At 41.3% G+C, this 21,937-nt stretch overlaps 1 protein-coding gene across 1 annotated transcript in view; it reads left to right on the forward strand.

Annotated features, from left to right (window-relative positions):
- Positions 1-21,937, forward strand: part of LOC134351229 (myoferlin-like) — a 186,636-nt gene that overhangs the window by 87,161 nt on the left and 77,538 nt on the right. Inside the window, exons 25-31 of the mRNA XM_063057334.1 lie at positions 1,355-1,469; positions 2,604-2,706; positions 7,653-7,789; positions 11,337-11,504; positions 13,912-14,020; positions 14,640-14,717; positions 15,395-15,576. Of these exons, the coding sequence (XP_062913404.1) occupies positions 1,355-1,469; positions 2,604-2,706; positions 7,653-7,789; positions 11,337-11,504; positions 13,912-14,020; positions 14,640-14,717; positions 15,395-15,576 (892 nt within the window). The remainder of the gene's footprint in view (positions 1-1,354; positions 1,470-2,603; positions 2,707-7,652; positions 7,790-11,336; positions 11,505-13,911; positions 14,021-14,639; positions 14,718-15,394; positions 15,577-21,937) is intronic.

Consider the following 21,937-nt stretch of genomic DNA (forward strand, 5'->3'; position numbering starts at 1 on the left):
AATTAATACAGGTCGCAGCCTTATTAGGAAGCCACGGATTGGTTGATGACCTATCAATTGAAGGATTGAGACAACAGTTAAAGTCACTACCCATGATCAACTTGCAATGCAGAAAATAACTTTAAAAATTCAGAGCTATCTACATTAGGTGCATACGCACACACCAAAACCATCTTTTGACCACATAACAAACCAGTAACAATTAAGTATCTGCCAGTTAAATCAGTGACAGTATTAAAATGTACAAAAGGGATTTTAAAATTAATAAAAATAGATACCCCTCTAATTTTAGTTACTGATAAAGAGTGAAACTGAGAGCCCCTCCAAAATTTAAAAAAATGGTTCTCATCCTCCCTACGGATATGGGTCTCTTGCGCAAAAATAATATCAGCTTGGAGTGTTCTTAATTTCTTAAAGATCTTTCTACGCTTAATAGGTTGGTTCAAGCCATTCAGGTTCCAAGAGATTATATTAATTTTATTAACATCCATAATAAGGCTTTAATTTAAGATTTTATAAAATAAGTTAGTGCACCGGCACAGACCAAACCAGCAGCGAAGAACAAATTATGGATTCGATCAGAAAGAGAAAGAACAACATGATTGACAGGAAAACCTCTCAGGACTGCCCAGCTGAAAAAGCCTAAACTAATAGCCCCACCCCCTTACCCCCAAAGTCCGAAAACCATCCAGTAGGTGGACAGCATGCTAAACTAGAATCCCTTAACCCCTGTCTCCAATAGGCAGACTCTTCTTAGAAAGCTATACATTAACACCACTGACTAAAGACACAACGCATACATGAAAAATTCCAAATATTTTGATATTAAGTCTAACAGGTTAAAACGTAGTTAACAGCGGCCATCTTAAGTTCATTTAATAAAAATTGATGATATATTCAAAAAACATCTAGTTACAACTAGTGTTAAACTCCTACAAATCAAGGAAAAAAATAAGTACATATACATATAATAAATCCAAAATTGTATTGAGTATTAAAACAAACAACAATTATAAATATTTTTTATTAAGAAAAAGAAAAGAAAGAAAAACCCTCTATTCCTCCACAGCGATATAAATCCTGCCATTGACCCTGTATTTTTCTACACTGATACGAATCCTGCCATTGACCCTCTATTCCTCCACACCGATACGAATTTTATATATATATATATATATAAAATATGTTTCTTATTGCAATTTGTAGTATATGTTGTGTTGCACTGTACTGCTGCGCAAAACAACAAATTTCATAATATATGTCAGTGATGATAAAGCTGATCTGATTTGTTTGTCATGAATTCGAGGCTTGTTCTGTGTGTGAGAATTTACCAGTTTCTTCTTCCCTTTAACAGCTTGCTGTTTGATCCTGATGCTGGACATACTGAATTTGTAGATGATGTTTATGAAAATGAAAATCATTTGGCTGGAGGAGATTGGGTTCCAGCGTTTGAACATTACACTGATGTAGTAGGTGTTTCTATTGTTAAACCTTCTGGTAAACAAAAATATGCCTTGAGGTTCAGTAGCCATCTAAATAATTGGAAATCATCGTTCTTCAAAGCTTAGCTAATTGGAATGAAAATTAATCTGAACAGAATGCTTTTACTTTCTAAATTATTTCATTTTGATTGTGTCAAAACTGTATAAATCTTTCTGAAATACTATAGACAGTGCAATCTCAGTATTAAATAACTCAGTTTATACAGAGGGGGCCACCTGTGTCTGTGAGTAGTGACAAATGAGTTTCAAGGAAGTCTGCAAACTTCGTGCATGGTAATTGATTACAGACATGTGCACACGTCCTCCACACTGTAAGTGACTGCAGCATGTCATAAAAGCACTATTTACAGAAGGCAGAGAAGGGAGACTTTTATCTTGTATCCTAAAGGGAAAAGGGCAGTGTGAGAATGACTTCTGCAATACAGGCGCTTGCCATTTTAGTTCATTGAATCAGATGTGTGTTAGGAAATGTTTTCTGTTCTGGAGTAACGCACACAAAATGCTGAAGGAACTCAACAAGTCTGGCAGAATCTATGGAAAGGAGTAAACATGATGCTTTGGGCTAAGACTTTTCATAAGAACTGGAAACGAAGGAGGCAGAACACAGAATAAGAAGGTTGGGGGAGGGAAAGGAGTACAAGCTGGCAGGTGATACGTGAGACTAGATGAGGGGTAAGGTAGGTGGGTGGGGAAAAATAAGAAGCTAGGAGGTGAAAGGTAGAAGGGGTAAAGGCTGAAGGTGTAGGAGAGGAGATTGGACCATGGGAGAAAGGGAAAGTGGAGGGAAACTAGAGGGAGATGATGAGCATGTGAGGAGAGAAGAGGTGAGAGCTTATTCAGAACGGAGAATGGGAAAAGATAGAAGGATGGGGGGGTTGAAATTACTGGAAGTTTGAGAAGTTGATGTTTATGAAGGCTACCCAGGTGGAATATAAGGTGATATTCCTTCAACTTGAGTATTAAGGCAGTAGAGGTGGCTGTGGCCAGACATGTCAAAATGGGAATGGTAAATCAAATTGAAATTGGTGGCCACCCGGGGATCCTGCCTTTTGTGGCAACCTTTTCTATTCTAGAGTATGGTACAATTTTCTTTTCTTTCAGAAAGGGAACAGGCATCTATCAATGGAAGACATTGAATGTCCCGATGGATGGGAATGGAAGGAAGAGTGGAACCCAGATCTTTCTAGGGCAGTAGATGAAAGTGGTAAGTTGGCACATGACCTGGGATGGGAGTAAATTCTGTTGTATTGTACATAACATTCATTCATTGTTTCCAAATTATAGATGAACTTGGTGCCTGAATGCCCAGAAGGAAATTTTTGATCATTTGAGTTCACAAAACTAGTTGCAAGTTTATGAAGAAACTATTTCTTTGTCTACTGATGACATTTTAATTTAGCATCTCATCTGAAGCGTTGCTCCGCTATCAGTGTAGGACATAGTAGAACTTATTTCGAGGGAATAGTCCTTCCCAGTGAGTCACAGCTGAAATTGACGATGCAGTATTATAGTCATAGAGAAGTACAGCACAGAAGCAAGCCCTTCAGCCCATCTAGTCCATGCCGAAACCATTTAGACTGCCTATTCCCATCGACCTGCACCAGGACCATAGCTCTCCATACCCCTGCTATCCATGTACAGTACCTATCCAGAAATTGACCTCACATGAACACTTATGCTGGCAGCTCATTCCACACTTGCACGACCAACTGAGTGAAGAAGTTTTCACTCGTGTTCCCCTTAAACTTCTCACCTTTCACCCTTAACCCATGATATCTGGTTATAGTCTCGCCCAACCTCAGTGGAAAAAGTCTACTTACGTTGACCCTATCTATACCCCCTCATAATCTTGTATACCTCTGTCAAATCACCTCTCAATTGTTTACGTTCTAAAGAATACAGTTCTAACCTATTCAATCTGTCCTTATAACTCAGGTCCTCCAGACCTGGAAACATCCTTATAAATTTTCTCTGTATTCTTTCAACCTTGTTTATATCTTTCCTGTAAGTAGGTGACCAAAACTGCACACAATACACCAAATTAGGCTTCACTGACGTTTTATACAACTTCAACATAATATCCCATCTCCCGTAATCTTTATATTGATTTATGAAGGCCAATGTATCAAAAGCTTACTTTATGACCCTATCTACCTGTAATGCCACTTGCAATGAATTATCAACCTGTATTACCAGTTTCCTTTGTTCTACCACATTCCTCAGTGCCCAACCGTTCATTGTGTAAGGCTACCCTGGTTGGTCCTACCGAAGTATAAAACCTCGCGCATCTGCATTAAATTCCATCTGCCACTTTTCAGCCCATTTTTCCAGCTGGTGCCGATCTCTCTGCAAACCATGAGAGCCTTCCGCATTGTCCACTACACCCCCGGTCTTGGTGTCCAAGTTAACCCATTATCATCCACATCATTGATATAGACGACAAACAATGAGGAACCCAGCACCGATCCCTGTGGCGCACCACTAGTCACGGGCTTCCTGTCAGAGAGGCTACCCTCTACTACCACTCTCTGGATTCTCCCTCAAAGCCAATGTGGAATTCAATTTACTACCTCATCCTGATTGCCGAGTGACTGAACCTTACTGACCAGCCTCCCTTGCAGGATGCCTTACTAAAGTCCCTTGTCAAATGCCTTACTAAAGTCCACGTGGACAACATCCACTGTTTTGTCTTCATCCAATTTCCTGGTAACTTTCTCGAAAAACTCTGTAAGATTGGTTAGACGTGACCTACCACGCATGAAGCCATGCTGACTATCCTTAATAAGTCCATGTCTATCCAAATACTTATATTCAGTCCCTTAGAATACTTTCCAGTAACTTTCCCACAACTGCTGTCAGACTTAGCAACCTATAATTTCCTGGTTTATGTTTAGAACCTTTTTTAAACAGCGGAACAACATTGACTATCCTACAGTCGTCTGGTACCTCTCCTGTCGCTAAGGGTGATTTGAATATCTTTGCTAGGGCCCCGGCAAATTCTGCACTTGCCTCATATAGGGCCCAAGAGAACACCTTGTCAGGCGCTGAGAATTTATCCACCCTGATTTGCCTCAGGGTAGCAAATACCTCTTCCTCTGTAATCTGTACAGGGTCCATGAAGTTGATGCAGATTTGCTTCACTCCTGTAGACTCTATGTCCATCTCCTGAGTAAATACAGATGCAAGGAATTCATTTAAGATCTTTCCCATCTGTTTTGGCTCCACATATGAATTACCACTTTGGTCTTTCAGAGGACCAATTTTGTCCCTTGTAATCCTTTTGCTCTTAACATACTGTATCTGTAGATTCCCATAGGATTCTCCTTCACCTTGTCTGGTAGAGCAACTTCATGCTCAGTGTATTGGCCTTCATCAATCATGGAATTGAATTTAAGAGCCAAGAGGTAATGTTGCAGCTATATAGGACCCTGGTCAGACCCCACTTGGAGTACTGTGCTCAGTTCTGGTCGCCTCACTACAGGAAGGATATGGAAACCATAGAAAGGGTGCAGAGGAGATTTACAAGGATGTTGCCTGGATTGGGGAGCATGCCTTATGAAGACAGGTTGAGTGAACTCGACCTTTTCTCCTTGGAGCGACGGAGGATGAGAGGTGACCTGATAGAGGTGTATAAGATGATGAGAGGCATTGATCGTGTGGATAGTCAGAGGCTTTTTCCCCAGGGCTGAATTGGCTGCCACAAGAGGGCACAGGTTTGAGGTGCTTGGGAATAGGTACAGAGGAGATGTCAGAGGTAAGTTTTTTACGCAGAGAGTGGTGAGTGCGTGGAATGGGCTGCTGGCAACGATGGTGGAGGGGGATACGATAGGGTCTTTCAAGAGACTTTTGGATAGGTACATGGAGCTTAGAAAAATAGTGGGCTGTGGGTAACCCTAGTAATTTCTAAGATAGGGACATGTTCGGCACAACTTTGTGGGCCAAAGGAGCTGTATTGTGCTGTAGGTTTTCTATGTTCCTATGCCTTCTTTTAGCCCTCCTGATTTCTCTTGCTCTCTTGTACAGTGTTCTCTTGCATTTCTTATACTCTGTAAGCACCTCACTTGTTCCTATTTGGCTATACCTGCTATGCACTTCCTTTTTTCTCTTAACCAGTGGCTCAATATCTCTCGAAAACCAAGGTTCCCTACACTTGTTATCTTTTCCTTTTATTCTGACAGGCACATGCACTCTTTGTATTCTCAAAATTTACTTGTAGTTTTTGAAAACCTCCCACTTAACAGGTATACCTTTGCCAGAAAACAGCCTGTCCCAATCCATACTTGCTAGATCAATTCTGATACCATCAAAATTGGCCTTCCTCCAATTTAGAGTTTCAACCTGCAGACCAAACTTGTCTTTTTGCATATTTACTTTGAAACTAATGGCATTGTGATCACTGGATGCAAAGTGTCCCCCGACGTAGACTTCTGTCATCTGCCCTGTCTCATTCCCTAATAACAGAATCCTTAATATATAAGGAGTTTTAAGATAGTATGAGGTAACAATCATTTTACCCACCATGGGATCAGGAGTAGTAGCTAAAATTATTCTGTCTAAGCATATTACAATCTTTCAATCTCTTTCCTAGTTAGTAGATTATGTTAAAAATCCCCCTCAGGCTCTAGCCCTTTGCTACCTGAACCCTTTTAATTTAGCGGTGTCTCTCAAATTCTCTGTTTTCCTTGAAGACTGCACAAAGCATTCTCTGTTCCTCACTTCACAATCATTTGACAATGAGAATATCAATTCCCAGTCCAGCTGCTTGAATTTACCTCTTAAATTCAATGCGGTACTGAGGTAGTGCAGCATTGTTGAAGATGCTTCCTTCAGGTTAAAATGTTAATCTGAGGCATTGCTTTCATCGGATGGAGCTAAGTTATCCCATGGCACCATTTCATAAAATGAATGAATTGTCCCTGGTGTTCTGCCTATATTTATTCTGCCAACTTTATTAAAACAAAGTTTGTGGGAGCATAGTTTGGATTGGAGTGCCTTTTAAGAGATGTACTGTCTGTCCTTCACTATCTGTATTTCTGTATTGCTGCTCATCTAGATCAGGGGTCCCCAACTTTTTTTGCACCGTGGACCGATTTAATATTGACAATATTCTTGCAGACCGGCCGACCGGGGGTGCAGGGTGGTGGGAGGTGTTCAAGTAGGGTTAAACTCACCTCAACATGTCTTTTACAGTTAGGGTTGCCAACTTTCTCACTCCCAAATAAGGGACAAAAATAGCAGTCAAATCCTGACGAAGGGTCCCGGCCTGAAACGCCAACTGTACCTCTTCCTATAGATGCTGCCTGGCCTGCTGCGTTCACCAGCATTTTTTGTGTGTGTTGACGGGACACTTGTGTTTACCCCAAGAAAGACTACCATGACCATGAAGCCTTGTGCGGGCACTTGTGTGTGCATGCATGACGTGTGCATGCGCGTACGTACCAATTTTTTTTTCCACATATCAGTTTTGGCTTAATCTTCCCGACTACACTGTACATACATTATTTCTACTTTATATATGCTGTGTATTTATCATATCATTCCTGCTTTTACTATATGTTAGAGTTATTTTAGGTTTTATGTGTAATGGTATGATTTGGTAGATTATTTTTTGGGTCTGAGAATGCTCAAAAATTTTTCCCATATAAATTCATGGTAATTGCTTCTTCACTTTACGCCATTTCGGCACGAACGGTTTCATAGGAGCACTCTACCTTAGTGGGGGAAGTACGGGAAAGGGCGGTCCCATATGGGACGAACCAATTTAGCCCAATATACGGAATGTCCCAGTAATTACGGGACAGTTGACAACCCTATGTTCAAGTTCAACAGTGCGTGACAGTGAATGAGGAAAGGTGCAGCTGACTTGTATCGTTTCCTCACGGCCCAGTACCGGTCCGCGGCCCGGTGATTGGGGATCGCTGATCTAGATCAACCCTTCCCTTAACCTAAATATGCTTCCTTAGTCTTACTTTTGTCTCACCCCCCACCCTCCCGCCCCCACAAAATCCAGGCTGTTCTGAAATCCAGGTGATTTCTAACAAAGACCTCTTGATTCATTTCATCATTTCCCCTGGGCATCTTCAGGAAACTTGACTCTGAAATGCTGATAATTTGCTGATTATTCTATGACATGTTTTCTACCTCTTGAAGGATGGGAGTATGGGAGAGTTATTCCACCAGAGAAGATCCCAAAGAGCTGGAATCCCACTGAGAAAGCCTACCACACACACAGACGTCGTCGATGGGTACGAAGACGCATCAGGAATGGCAGCTCTGCTCACGTTAAGGTGCAGGATCACTGGATCTAATCTTAAAGTTTAAAACTCATTCATTGCATTAATCATCGCAGGGTAGGGTTGGGAGTTGACTTCAGATTAAAGTGAGACCCTATCTGCTCCTCAGGTCGACCTAAAAAACTACTTAAAACAATTTGAAGATCCCAGTTTAATTCAAAGGAAAGGGGAGTGGTCTGGCCAATAATTATCACAAGCTGGGATTTACTTGCAAAGTTCAAAATACAAGAGCCATGAACATTTGGAACAAATGTTTGATTGTACAGTTTAACTTTTTCTGTTTCCCTAATATCGAGGAGGACTTGCATTTTAAGTAAAAATTGTTGCAATGGTTAATAATTTAGTGTAGTGTGTAATTTGCCTTTTTTTCCTTACTGTGTTTAACTGCTTACACAACATGACGTTTAGAAAACTCATGTAGGTTAGTCCCTCTTGGTTCTCTTGCCACCTGCTACTGCCCCAGTTTATAACTACCCCCTTCGGGACTTGGATGGTACCAAACCTTACTTTCTAATGAATGTTGAAGTTCTTTCAACCAGAGTGCTTTTTTTTCCTTTCCTCTATACATCTTAACATGGAATAACACTAGAAAATATCTTCTAATATGTCAACAGAGGGAAGACAAGGTGACAATCATCTGGAAGTTTGCTTTCTGCAAGGTTGTATTTGAATAATTTTTTGAAGATCCCTGACTGTACATCACCCAACTGCTGGCTGGTAGAACTCGGCATAGACAATAGACAATAGGTGCAGGAGTAGGCCATTTGGCCCTTTGAGCCAGCACCGCCATTCACTGTGATCATGGCTGATCATCCACAATCAGTATCCAGTTCCTGCCTTATCCCAATAACCTATGATTCCGCTATCTTTAAGAGCTCTATCCATCTCTTTCTTGAAAGCATCTAGAGACTTGGCCTCCACAGCCTTCTGGGTCAGAACATTCCATATATCCACCACTCTCTGGGTGAAAAAGCTTTTCCTCAACTCCGTTCTAAATGACCTACCCCTTATTCTTAAACTGTGGCCTCTGGTTCTGGACTCACCCATCAGCGGGAACATGCTTCTTGCCTCCAGCGTGTCCTGTGGAGGTGTCTTGGACACTGGCTGATCCAATGATTTTCTGTGTTTGATTACATAAGGATGTTGCTGGATTGCTTGGTGAAACAGCTATCCCCAGTTCTATCGTGTAATCTAATATTAATGAGGAAGATTGCAAGGATGACTAAGGGCATTCCTTTGTCACACTGAAGTTGATGTTGGTTGTTTTGTCTAGGTTGTGTAAAAATATAACAGGTTGTTGACTCCATGTCACCTTCTTGAAAAGTATTATTCGTAACTTCCTTTAATTTGTGTACTTTGTCTCCTAACTAGTATCCTAGTCTGAAGGTAACTTGTCTTCAATTTTATTAGCTATAATTTTAGTCAGCAGTCAATGTAGAGTTCTGTTTATGCTTTTGGGAAATCCACATAACCTAGAGCAATTTATTACTTTAGCCACTTTCTTGAAGAATTGAGTTGGTTTTATTAGCCATGTCCTGCCAAGCCTGTTTTAGCTACCTAGTAAACATATTATTTTACTCTAAGGTACTCAATCATTTTGTTCTTTATGGATTCCAGTAGTCTCCCCACATATTACTGTCATGGGTCTATAAGCTATTGGGAGTTCTCTCCATCTTGCATTTGTACATTGCATTCTGTCAAATTTTGTTTGATCAACAAAGAGACATGATAGAACAAGTGTCATCCAGGTTTAACAATGATACTGGTTTTGAGAGGGGATAAGGAAGTGGGGTTGTCTTAAACAGTGGCTGATGAAGGGAATACCATCGTTCCCACAATCCTGATTGAGAAGTTGCAGAACCTGGGCCTCTGTACCTCCCTATGTAATTGGATCCTCGACTTCCTAACTGGAAGACCACAGTCTGTGCGGATTGGTGATAACATATTCCCGTCGCTGACGATCAACACTGGCGCACCTCAGGGGTGTGTGCTTAGCCCACTGCTCTACTCTCTGTATACATATGACTGTGTGGCTAGGCATAGCTCAAATACTATCTACAAATTCGCTGACAATACAACCGTTGTTGGTAGAATCTCAGGTGGTGACAAGAGGGCGTACAGGAGTGAGATATGCCAACTAGTGGAATGGTGCTGCAGCAACAACCTGGCACTCAACGTCAGTAAGACGAAAGAGCTGATTGTAGACTTCAGGAAGGGTAGTACGAAGGAACACATACCAATCCTCATAGAGGGATCAGAAGTGGAGAGAGTGAGCCTCTTCAGCTTCCTGGGTGTCAAGATCTCTGTGGATCTAACCTGGTCCCAACTTATTGATGTGGTCATAAAGAAGGCAAGACAGTGGCTATACTTTATTAGGAGTTTGAAGTGATTTGGCATGTCAACAAATACACTCAAAAACTTCTATAGTTATACCATGGAGAGCATTCTGACAGGCTGCATCACTGTCTGGTATGGAGGGGCTACTGCACAGGACCGAAAGAAGCTGCAGAAGGTTGTAAATCTAGTCAGCTCCATCTTGGGCACTAGTCTACAAAGTACCCAGGACATCTTTAGGGAGCTGATGCACTATCAATAACTCCAAAAGACTGGAAGTAGAGTAAATACTGAATAGCTTTTATTAGCAGTAAAATGTGACCTCCACCATGCTGAGTATCTGCCCCTGGACTGAGAGCAGGAGCAACGGCACAATTGCCTTTATTCAGGGGTCTGTGGGAGGAGCCACAGGAACAGTCAGCAGAGGGGCGTGTCCAGACAGGTAACCCAGTTACTATATATATAGTTTACCACAGGAACGGTGTCTCAGAAAGGCAGTGTCCATTATTAAAGACCTCCAGCACCCAGGGCATGTCCTTTTCTCACTGTTACCGTCAGGTAGGAGATACAGAAGCCTGAAGGCACACACTCAGTGATTCAGGAACAGCTTCTTCCCCTCTGCCATCTGATTCCTGAATGGACATTGGAGCTTTGGACACTACCTCACTTTTTTTAATATGCAGTATTTCTGCTTTTGCACATTTTAAAACAATCTATTCAATCTACGTAATTGATTTACTTGTTCATTTATTATTTTGTTTTATTTATTATTTTTTCCCCTCTCTCTGCTAGATTACGTATTGCATTGAACTGCTGCTGCTAAGTTTGACCAATTTCACGTCACATGCCGGTGATAATAAACCTGATTCTGATTCTGATTTGGATAGGGAATTCCAGAAATGCAAGAGACTGCAGATACTGCAAATCTGAAAAATGCTGGAGGAATTCATGGGTCAGGACTGGTGTAGGGTCTTGGCTTGTAATGCCTATTGTTGATTTTTCCTCCACAGATGCAGCCTAACCCACTGAGTTCCTCCAGCATGAGCACTAATTAGAACTATTTCTTCACCATTTTTGTGTATAGTCTGCTCTTCATGTCTTGCTGAACTGATACTGATTAAGGTGCAATTCCGACTGCTGTCTTAAAATAAATTCTCTGAGTAGTTGAATCCAAGAGTTTGGAATCTGAAGATCTGCTGTATCACAGAAAGAAGAGTTTGATTCTGATGGCTGGGAATATGCCCCTTTATTTGGTTGGAAGTTCCATGTGAAACAGAATAAGGGAGACACTTATCGTCGCAGACGCTGGAGGAGGAAGATGATCCCCAAGGAGCAAGTGGGTCCAGCATCTATTTTCAGGTTGGAGGGATCTTTGGTAAGTGTTTTGTTATTGGTCTGTGTAAAGTGGAAGTCTTTAGTTATGAAAAAGGAAGCAAATATGCACCGAACTGCAGCAATAATTGCATTGTTGAGTGACTATGATGGTAACCTTGCATCTTTAGAGATTAAATGGGTATTATTCAGTATTCATACCGTAGATGCTACATTGGTTCTGTTAGCTGCTGAATGCCAGATTCATGTGGCAGATAGCCATTTGCTGTGGTGCCGCTGTTATATACCAGCCTTAAAGGCAGATTAAGAGATTCACTAGACAATCTTCTGGGATGAAAAAGTAGTCCTGTTACAAACAGTGAAAACATTTAGTTCGGAAGCATGTATAGCTTTATATTCAGAATGCTGGAGGATCTCAGCAGGTCAGGGAGCATCTGTGGAAAGGAATAAAGAGTTGACGTTTTAGGCCGAGACCCTTCGTTTGGAGCTGATGTTCTGATGATTCCTGATGAAGGGCGCGTAACGTCGACTCTTTATTCCTCTCCATAGGTACTGCCTGACATACTGAGTTCCTCACACATTTTATCTGTGTTACTTTGTATTTCCAGCATTTGTAGAATCTCTTGTGTTTATTCATTGCTGTGAACTGTTTGTAACCCAGTATTAATAACCCTTGGAGATGAAGCTGTGAACTAAGCTGCAGACTATGGCGGCTGTAGCCAATAAATACATCCTACAGGTCTCCCAAATGCCCACTCGTATACACAGGATGAACATAGGTTAAGCATTTCTAACCTGGGGAGCACCTTGAACTTCCTAAGGTACATACAACATACGGGAGACATCAAGATATTTCCATTAATGGAAAAGTCTCAAAAGAAGGGACATTGTTGCAAGATAAGAGAATGGTCATTTAAAACTGAGGTGCTCAGGAATTTTCTCTGTGGAAGATGCCAGATCTCTGGAATTGGTTGAGGAGGGTAGATCTTTAGAGATTTTTAGAGAGGAGGTAGATAAATTTTTGGAAGATCCAGAAATTGTGGGTAATTTAGCAGTGGCATAGGAGGAGTTGAGACCTCTAGCAGATAAGCTATGATCATGTTGAATGAGAGGGGGAGGCTTGGAGACCAGATGGTCAGTCATTGCTCCTATTATCATGTGTACAAATTACCTGTAGCCTAGAAGGAAGGGAACCAATTTAGGGGATATTTTCTGGGTAGACTAAAGTTTGGGGAAGCCCTTTAAAGTATGCCTTGTGTCCTTGCATGTGTGACACCACACCTGATCCAAAGATCATATGATGCAGTGTGCGATTTCCTGTTGTGAGACAGAAATTATTTTTTAGATCCCTTTCACGTCAGCTGTATGAGGTGCTGGTAGCAGAAGGACAGAAAATATGATGTGATTGCATACAGACATGCCCAATTTTACAGGCCCTGTAGCACTCAAAATTGGATCAGGCTGACATGGGGGTGTGGGGTGCAGGGGAGAATGATGATCCAAACTACTATAATTGAGCACTTTGTTTTCAAGCAAAGTAAAATAAGATTTATTCACATGCTAAGCTTTATAATGTTATCTGAGTTGGTGATGGTAGGGTTTGATACTGAAGCTATTTGGTCATTGCACAAACCTTCTGAAACAGTTGCATGAGGAAAGGATTTTCCATAGGTAAAATTGTTGATGAAAAGACCAATAGGTGCTATTAGCCTGAGAGCTCAGGGATGGAGAGAGCTGGTAAATTTAACCAGAAAGTGTGTGGGGAAGAAGAAATGTATTTATAGGTTCTATATAGGGACAACATTTTCAACGTATGGAAGCCTTGTGATACAGAACCGTGTGGACTGTCTGTCCATGGGATTCTTACCAATGTTCGTGTCTTCTGTCAACAAACTAAATCTTTGGGCTTGATTTGGAATCCATTAATCTACAGTGTTTCAGGTCTAGCTTTGATTTGTACTTGACAAGATCATCAGCTTGGAGAGAGTTGTACTCTGTATCTGACCTGCTCAAAGTGTGATGAGAACGTATAAAAAGGACCTATATGAAAATATAACAGAAAAATGCTGGATCACCCAGCAGGCGAGGCAACATCTGTGGAAAGAGAAATTGAGTTAATGACTTGAAATGTTGACTTTTTCTTTTTTTAGATGCTTCCTGATCTGCTGATTGTTTCCAGTGTTTTATGTAGAGGGTGCCTTATGTCTAACTTGTGCTGTCTCTTTTAGGAGCATCTTTTTATCTAATCAAACCAAACACTCACCATGTTTCACTATATCTGGAACATGGTGAACATTTGGTTTGATAGAAGTTTGCAAACTTATTTGTCCAGTGTAAAGTTGACAAACAAAGAAGAGTAGACTGATTATTTGGACAAAGAAGTGATTTATGAATGTATGCAGTGACAGTACAGTCTTACCATCAAGATGGCTGGTCTTATTTTTCCCCAGTGTCGTGAAAATGTTGTGGAGGAAGATGACTTTGCGATTAAAGAGAAGCCAAATGAGAATCACAATCTTTATGGATTGACTGCACCCTTCATATCATGTCTCCTGGAGTGTGAGTTTAAATTCATTTATAAGTCAGCCATTAATGGATAGCAACTCTGGAAGGTGGGTTCAAATCTCACACCAGAGATTAGAGCATATAATCCCAATTCATTTTCAGCACAGTATGGCAGTGCCATCTTGGATGAGATACCTATCATCTACCAGACAAGTTGAAAAGTTTTACCACAATTAGAAACTAAAAGTTGCTGTGGAGGTATCAATCAGGTTTTATTTAAACAGAATCTCTTGCCTGGAACTAGTGTAGTCCTGGCCGAAAAGTGTAAATTGGAGAGGAGAAAGACGCTTTCAAGATTTTAAGGTTTTGTTAGCAATGATCCAATCTTATAATACTCAAAAGAGCAAGGGCAGTGTTGGAGTAAGAATAAAGATACATTTTTGCACAGTATTTTTAAAAAAATATTAATTGAGAATAAATTGATAATTATTTGGATTTTTTGGCTCAGAAAAGGTAATGAGTCTCGGAGCAATGTGACATCACAAGCATCACTGAGGGTTGATATAGTTACTTCAAACACAGTGAAGTTTGAGAACTGAAATTATTGCCTTCATGGTGATGGAGGAAACTCAACAATCCTCCTGACTAGTGTCATTTTCCATTTTTCATGCAGCTCCTACAGTTTTCCAGTTACGTGGCTACATCTATCAAGCAAGAGGCTTGCTTCCCACCGATAGGAGCAACTTAGCAGGTTAGGTCGTTGACAGGAGATGCAGAGTTACATCTATTGAATTGTAGATGTAGGTACAATATTTTAGACCATGTGCATTCATGTGTGTGCCACATACGGCAACATTTACAAAGCATGTGTTTCCAGGGGGCTGTTTGTGTTTTTAACAGAAAATATGTATTTTTGTTTACAGGGGCTGCGTATGCAGTTCACAGATTTGTATACATGCATGGGAGTGAGCATGATGAGGGATAGTAGCAACAGGGAAGCTGATAAGCTGAGGTAGAATAGCTATAGTCAATGATTAAATATTGTGGCTTCCTGAGGTGGCATCATGTCATCCTAGCCTCATTGTCTCATGTAATTTCATTCACTGAAGTAGCAGAGAAAGGGCTGTAAATGAACTTGCCTTCATATAATGGGAGGAACTAAAATCACCATGGTTTCACACGCCGAAATGTGGTAGAGTGAGCAATTGTACAATACTGGGTGTAGATCAGATTGGTCTTAGAGTTAATTAACTAAACATAATGGGCTATGATGGGTAGTATGGAAACACTCCACTCTTTTGGGGTACAGGGACCAGCTATCACCTTAAACTGATGCCCTCTACTCTGGGAAAAAGACTCTTCACTATCTGCCTGACGCTCTGACACTCACCTTGCTGGGTTTCAATTAGAATTTAACTTTTATTTCAGATCCTTATATCCAGATGTCATTCCTGTACCAGAGTAAAATGACTGAGGTTATCAAAGGGACAGTAAATCCAACGTGGGACCAAACACTGATAATTGAGGACATTGAAATCTACGACAGCGTCAAGGAAATTGTTGAAAACCCACCCTGCGTCATGCTGGAAATGTTTGACAGCAATCGTGTGGTAAGCTACAGTCTAACAACTCTTCATCTTGATTACTGTCACTGCTTTAGACCTTGGTTCCAATGGTCAGTGTTCATACATGCTAACAGATCTGCTATGGGGTGACCTGCAGCAGCTTGACAAATGTGATGCCATGTAAATGTACATCCATTGTGGATGATACAGACACAACACACAGTTGTGTTAAACAGTACAATGTACAGTGCATTGATTGAGGATTTGAGCTTTGGGCTTGCTTAGTATGCTTCAGTCTTCAAATTTTTTATTGTCTTATACTGAAAGTGTAGGAAAATTAATTTATGCTAATTAATCTGTAAAATGGCTAACAAGGAATACATTCCATTCATGCTGCTTCATCAATTGGGCATTTCAGATCCATGTGCTCACCAATTGTGTGATCCCCACAGATGTCCTCCCAAGCTTACAAATACTTAACTTGTGTATTGCCCATACATATGAACAAGCATTTAGGAGAGCAGTGAGATGGGTTTACTGGGGCTGCAGGCATCCCCTGCTGTTCTGAAAGTCAGTTCACTGACATATTTCTGATTTGCAACCTATTCATGTTTTGGCCAGTTCACAGGAACAGAACCCTGCCATTACCTAGAGAGGACCTGTATATGTTCTTGCCAGATGTGCAGTTCCAGTACATACTCATTGTGCAGTCCAATCCATGTTTGGTGGTTGCACAGTGCAAACCATGTGCTAGTTGTGTTTCCGTGTAGTTTTATGAATTGACTGTTCTGTACTGGGAAAAGTGCTAATTTTTCCACTCCACCCATAGAGAACAACTGAACCTATTTCTAGTCCATTGCTTATCAACAAGTAGAGCATTAGTCTTGGGTTACTATTTAGAACCGTAGAGCACAGAAACAGGCCCTTCAGCCCACTAAGTTGTGCTGAACGAGTTAAATTAGTAATTAAGTGATCAACTAAACTAATCCCTTTTGCCTACACAATGTCCATATACTTCCATTCCCTTCACATTCATGTCCCTGACTAAGCACCTCTTAAAAATCCCTTAGCGTGTTCCAGGCACCCACCACTGTCTGTGTACAAATAAAAATCTAGCCTCTCACATCTCATTTGAACTTGGCTTGCCTTAAAGGCATGCACTCTGGTACTAGCCATCTCAACCATAGCATGAAGATACTGTCTGTCTACCTTATATATGCCTCTCAGAATAGAGTCATAGAACACTACAGCACAGAAACAAGCCTTTTGTCCCATCTAGTTTGTGCCTAACCTTAATCTGCCTCATCCCATCATCCCAGACCATAGACCTCCATGCCCCTCCCATCCATGTAACTGTCCAAATTGATCTTTTTTTTGCGTGTGCGTCTGCGTGTCTCCGTGCGTGTGCGATGTTGGCGGGACGATGTCTTTTTCATGCCTTTACAAGGCGCAGAGCGAGAGAGAGAGACTGTGTGGTGCACCACTCCTCACACAGACATTTTGCAGTATTTTTCCCTTTTATTTTACGAGGTCGAGTTGCGATCTCGACACTCAAGCCGGCACGGATGGAAAGCGTATTCAGGAGCGGACCCGACTGGGTTCGAACCCGGGAACCTCCATTCCAGAGTCCGGCGCTGATGTCATTGTGCCACCAGCCGGCCCCCAAATTTATCTTAAATGTTAAAATCAAGCTCACATCCACCACTTGCGCTCACAGCTCATTCCACATTCCCACCACTCTCTGAGTGAAGAAGTTTCCAGTGCCCTACAGCTCTCTGTGTAAGACCGATTCTGGTTGATCCTCCCAAAGTGCAACACCTTGCACTTGACTGCATTAAATTCCATCTGCCATTTTTCAGCCCATTTTCCCTGCTGGTCCAGGTCCCACTGCAAGCTTTAGATTACTTTGCTTTCCACTATACCCCCAATCTTTGTGTGATCTTCAAATTTGCTGATCCAGTTTACCACATTATCCAAATCGTGATATAGATGACAAACAACAACGGACCCAATACTTATCCCAGTGGCACACAACTAGTCACAAGCTCGCGTCAGAGAGGCAACCATCTATTACCACTCTCTGGCTTCTTCGGTGAGGCAAATGTCTAATCCAATTGACTACCTCATCTTGAATGCCAGGCAACTGAACCTTATTGACCAACCTCACATGTGGCACCGTGTCTTGCTAAAGTCCATGTAGACAACATCTTCTGCCTTGTGTTCATCAACTTTCCAGGTAACTTCCTCAAAAAGCTCTGAGATTGGTTAGACTATCCCTAATCAGTCCCTGTCTATCTAAATACTTATGTTTGTTGTCCCTTAGAATACCTTTCATTAACTTTCCCACTACTGATGCCATGCTCACTAGTCTATAATTTCCTGCCTTATTCTTAGAGCCTTTCTTAAACAACAGAACAACATGAGCTGCCCTCCAATTCCCTGAAACCTCACCCACGGCTAAGGATGATTTAAATACCTCTGCCAGGGCCCTTGCAGTCTCTGCACTAACCCCTCACAGGGTCCAAGGCAACACTTTGTCATGCCCTGGGGATTTATCCACCTTAACTTGCCATAAGACAGCAATCACCTCCTCCTCTGTAATCTGTATAGAGTCCATGATCTCACTGCTGCATTGCCTCACATTGATAGACACTGTAGCAGACATCCCACCTCTCCCGGAAGTTCCGGGAGTCTCCCACATATTAATAGTGTCTTCCTGATGCCCGCAAATTATATACAATATCACGGAAATCAATTTTTTTGAGAGCAAGCGAGAGAAAGCAAGAGAGAGCGCGAGAGAGAGGGTGAATGCACACGAGAGAAAGCGAGAGAGAGTGAGAGAGAAAGCAAGCGAGAGAAAGCGAGCAACCACGAGAGAGAGAGAGAGCACGAGCGAGAGCTCGCCATGGGAGAGCGTTTCAAAAAAAGTATAAAACGTATGTCACCCCAGACTACCCTAAAGTGTACCCCTGCCTAATAGGGGTCAAAAATAATGGCAGTGTTGTTCGCTGCACTGTTTGCAACAGTGACTTTTCTATTGGCCATGGTGGGTTAAGACTGTAAAAGACATGCTGAGGTGAGTTTAACAGGTGTCATTCGTTCATTAGCATAGCTAACGTTATTTAAACTAGCTGGCTAGCTGCTAAGGAGCTACTCTATTGCAGACATCCCACCCCTCCCAGAAGTCTCCTGCAAATTGATGGTGCTACCTCCCTGAAATGAGTTTTTGCAGGGTGGGATGTCTGCTGTAGACTCCTGAGTAAATACAGATGCAAAAAATCCATTCAAGATCTCCCCCATCTCTTTCGGCTCCACACATAGGTTACCACTCTGATCTTCCAGAGGACCAATTTTGTATCTTGCTATCCTTTTGCTCTTAATAGGCCCTTAAGATACTCTTTCACCTTGTCTGCTAGAACAACCTCATGTCTTATTTTAGTCCTCCTGATTTCCTCCTTGTATGTTATCTTGCAATTCTTATACTGCTGAAGTACCTCATTTGTGTCTGCCTGCCTATATTTGCTATGCATTTCCTACTTTTTCTTAACTAGAGCCTCAATGTGTCCCGAAAACTAAGGTTCCCTAAACCTGTTATTCTTGCCTTTTATTCTGACAGGAACATACAAACTCTACTCTCAAAATTTCACTTTTGAAGGCCTCCCCCCACTTACCAAATACACCATTGCCAAAAAACAACCTGCCCCAATCCACACTTGCCAGTTCTTTTTTGATACCATCAAATTTGGCCTTTCTCCAATTTAGTATCTCAATCTGAGGACCAGACCTATCCTTTTCCATAATTACCTTGAAACTAATGGCAAAGAGGGGGGACTTCCGGGTCATCAAGGGAATGGCGGCGTAAGGAAAAGGTCTCTCGACAAAAAGAAGGTAAACTGCCCCAAAATCGAATTTAGACAAATACTTAATATTGCATAACTATATTAATAAAAGGGGCAAGGATGATGTCTAAGAACAAGAATAAAAAGTCCGCTTCGAAGGCTGATAAACATAAAGAGATGCAGCAAGGCGACGGGCCTAGCTCCCCCACGGCAAGCCAGGACGGAGATAATGAGGGGGAATCGGTGACTCTGTCTTTGATTCTCGGAGAGATTCGCGAGTTCCGACAAGATAACAGCAAACAGCTGGAAGATATTAAAGGAGAAATAGTAAAAACTAACTCGCGGATAGATGAAGCCGAAGCGAGGATTGTTGGAATTGAAGAGAAGCTACAAAACGCCGAGGAAGTGATAGCAGAAATGCTGAAGCTACAAGACCAGCTCCAGTGGAAACTAATAGATCAAGAAGGCCGCTCGAGAAGGGAAAATGTGAGGATCTACGGAGTTCCCGAAGGAACTGAAGGTAAACCCGGATTGATGATTCCCTTCGTGGAGAAGCTGGTTAGAGAGAACCTTGATATACCGGCCGCAAAAGACCTACAGATAGAAAGGGCTCACCGCGCGTTGGCACCACAGCCTCCGGCAGGCGCCCAGCCCAGATCGATTCTGATCAGATTTCTCAGTTACAGAACGAAGGAAGAGGTGCTTAAAAGAGCATGGCAAAAGAAAGGTTTCATGTGGAACAACTGCAAAATCAGTTTAGACCACGACTACGCACCGGGGATTCTTGCCAGACGGAAGGAATATACGGAAACACGGAGAGTCCTGAAGGAAAACAACATCAGATTCCAGACCCTGTATCCAGCTCGGCTGAGAGTCTTTTACGACGAAGGGACAAAAACTTACGCTACGGTGGAGGAGGCAACGTTGGACCTGGCGGACCGGGGACTACCTATTAAAGTTATCACCCAACCGGAGTCGCTACTGGAGAGGATTCGGCAGAAGTCGTGGCAGTTAGTGGGGCGAGGACGCTCCACTCGAACCAGAGTGTCAAACTACAAGGAAAAGCTGCAAATATTCAGACGCGAATGTACAGAGAATACAGATTAATTAAGAGAAATGACTGAAAAGAGTAAATCGGACTTAAAAGTAAAGTGAAAACTGGTAACTGAAAATAAACTAGGCGGAATAACTTGAATGATAGCAATATGGTCGAGACATAAATAGGAGAAAATTCTCTATGATTATTCAAACTGCTGAGGGCCCTCTAACACAGGGTGAAGATAGAGGTTATCCCTCCGAACTGAGGCGGGTCGGTGCTCAGGCCTCACTGTGGGAAGTGGGGAAAAATTTTCAAATGTTATACGTTCAGAAATGTCTAGGGTGTGGTTATATGTCTTGGTTTACTGTTGAGAAGGGATTGCTTACTGTTTGGTTAGAAAAGGAGAGTGCTTTTTTTCTACTAGAGAAAAATGCAAACTGAATTGGTAAAAATAATTTCCTATAATGTTAATGGGGTTTTGAATCCAATTAAAAGAAATAAGATTATGTCTAAATTGAAAAAAGAGAGGGCACAAATAGCTTTCCTCCAGGAAACACATATGAGCCAATCTGAACATGGAAAATTAAAAAGAATGGGCTTTAAGCATGTATTTTATTCATCATATAAATTGAGTCACAAAAGAGGGGTAGCTACTTTAATATCAAGTACTCTTAATTATGAACATATTTCAGAGACTAGAGACAAAGAAGGATGGTTTGTAAAAATCACAGGAAGAATAGAAGGTACAGAAATAACATTGCTGAATGTTTATGCTCCTCCAGGTAGTGAATGGTCATTTTATAGACACATTTTTGACCTAATGGTCAGTTCTCGAGGGGTAGTAATTTGTGGAGGGGATTTTAATATTAGATTAAATCCTATATTAGATTCTTCAAGAATAGTTACTCAGAATAAACCTTTGACTCGGAAAGTGAATTCATTGATGGAGGAGTTGGGAATTATAGATGTCTGGAGGGAATTACACCCTACTAGTAAAGATTATACATATTACTCTTTCCCTCATTCAGCCTATTCAAGGATAGACTATTTCTTTATCTTTAATACAGATAGACTCAGGATAAAAAACTGTAATATTGCAACAATTGATCTGTCGGATCATAGCCCAGTCTCTATGTCTCTAATCCTGGAAAGGAAAATGAGGAAAACACTATGGAGGCTAAACTCACATATACTCAATAACCCAAAAGTAATGGAGAGATTAAGGGGAGAAATCAAAGAATATCTAGACCTTAATGACACGGGAGAAACATCACCAGTGATTTTATGGGATACATTGAAAGCTGTACTGAGAGGGAAAATTATTTCCATTACTACTCACATGAAAAAAATCAATGCACAAAAATTAGCAGACCTTCAAGGAAAATTAAAACAACTTCAAGTTGTAGATAGCAACAAAAGTAATTCAAATCGAAAACAGGAAATTAGGAAATTGCAAAGTGAAATTGATGATATTTATACGTTGGAAACTCAAAGAAATTTTCTTTACCTGAGACAAAAGAATTATAAA

Source organism: Mobula hypostoma, chromosome 8 (assembly GCF_963921235.1).
Source record: "Mobula hypostoma chromosome 8, sMobHyp1.1, whole genome shotgun sequence".
Classification (NCBI taxonomy): Eukaryota; Metazoa; Chordata; class Chondrichthyes; order Myliobatiformes; family Myliobatidae; genus Mobula; species Mobula hypostoma.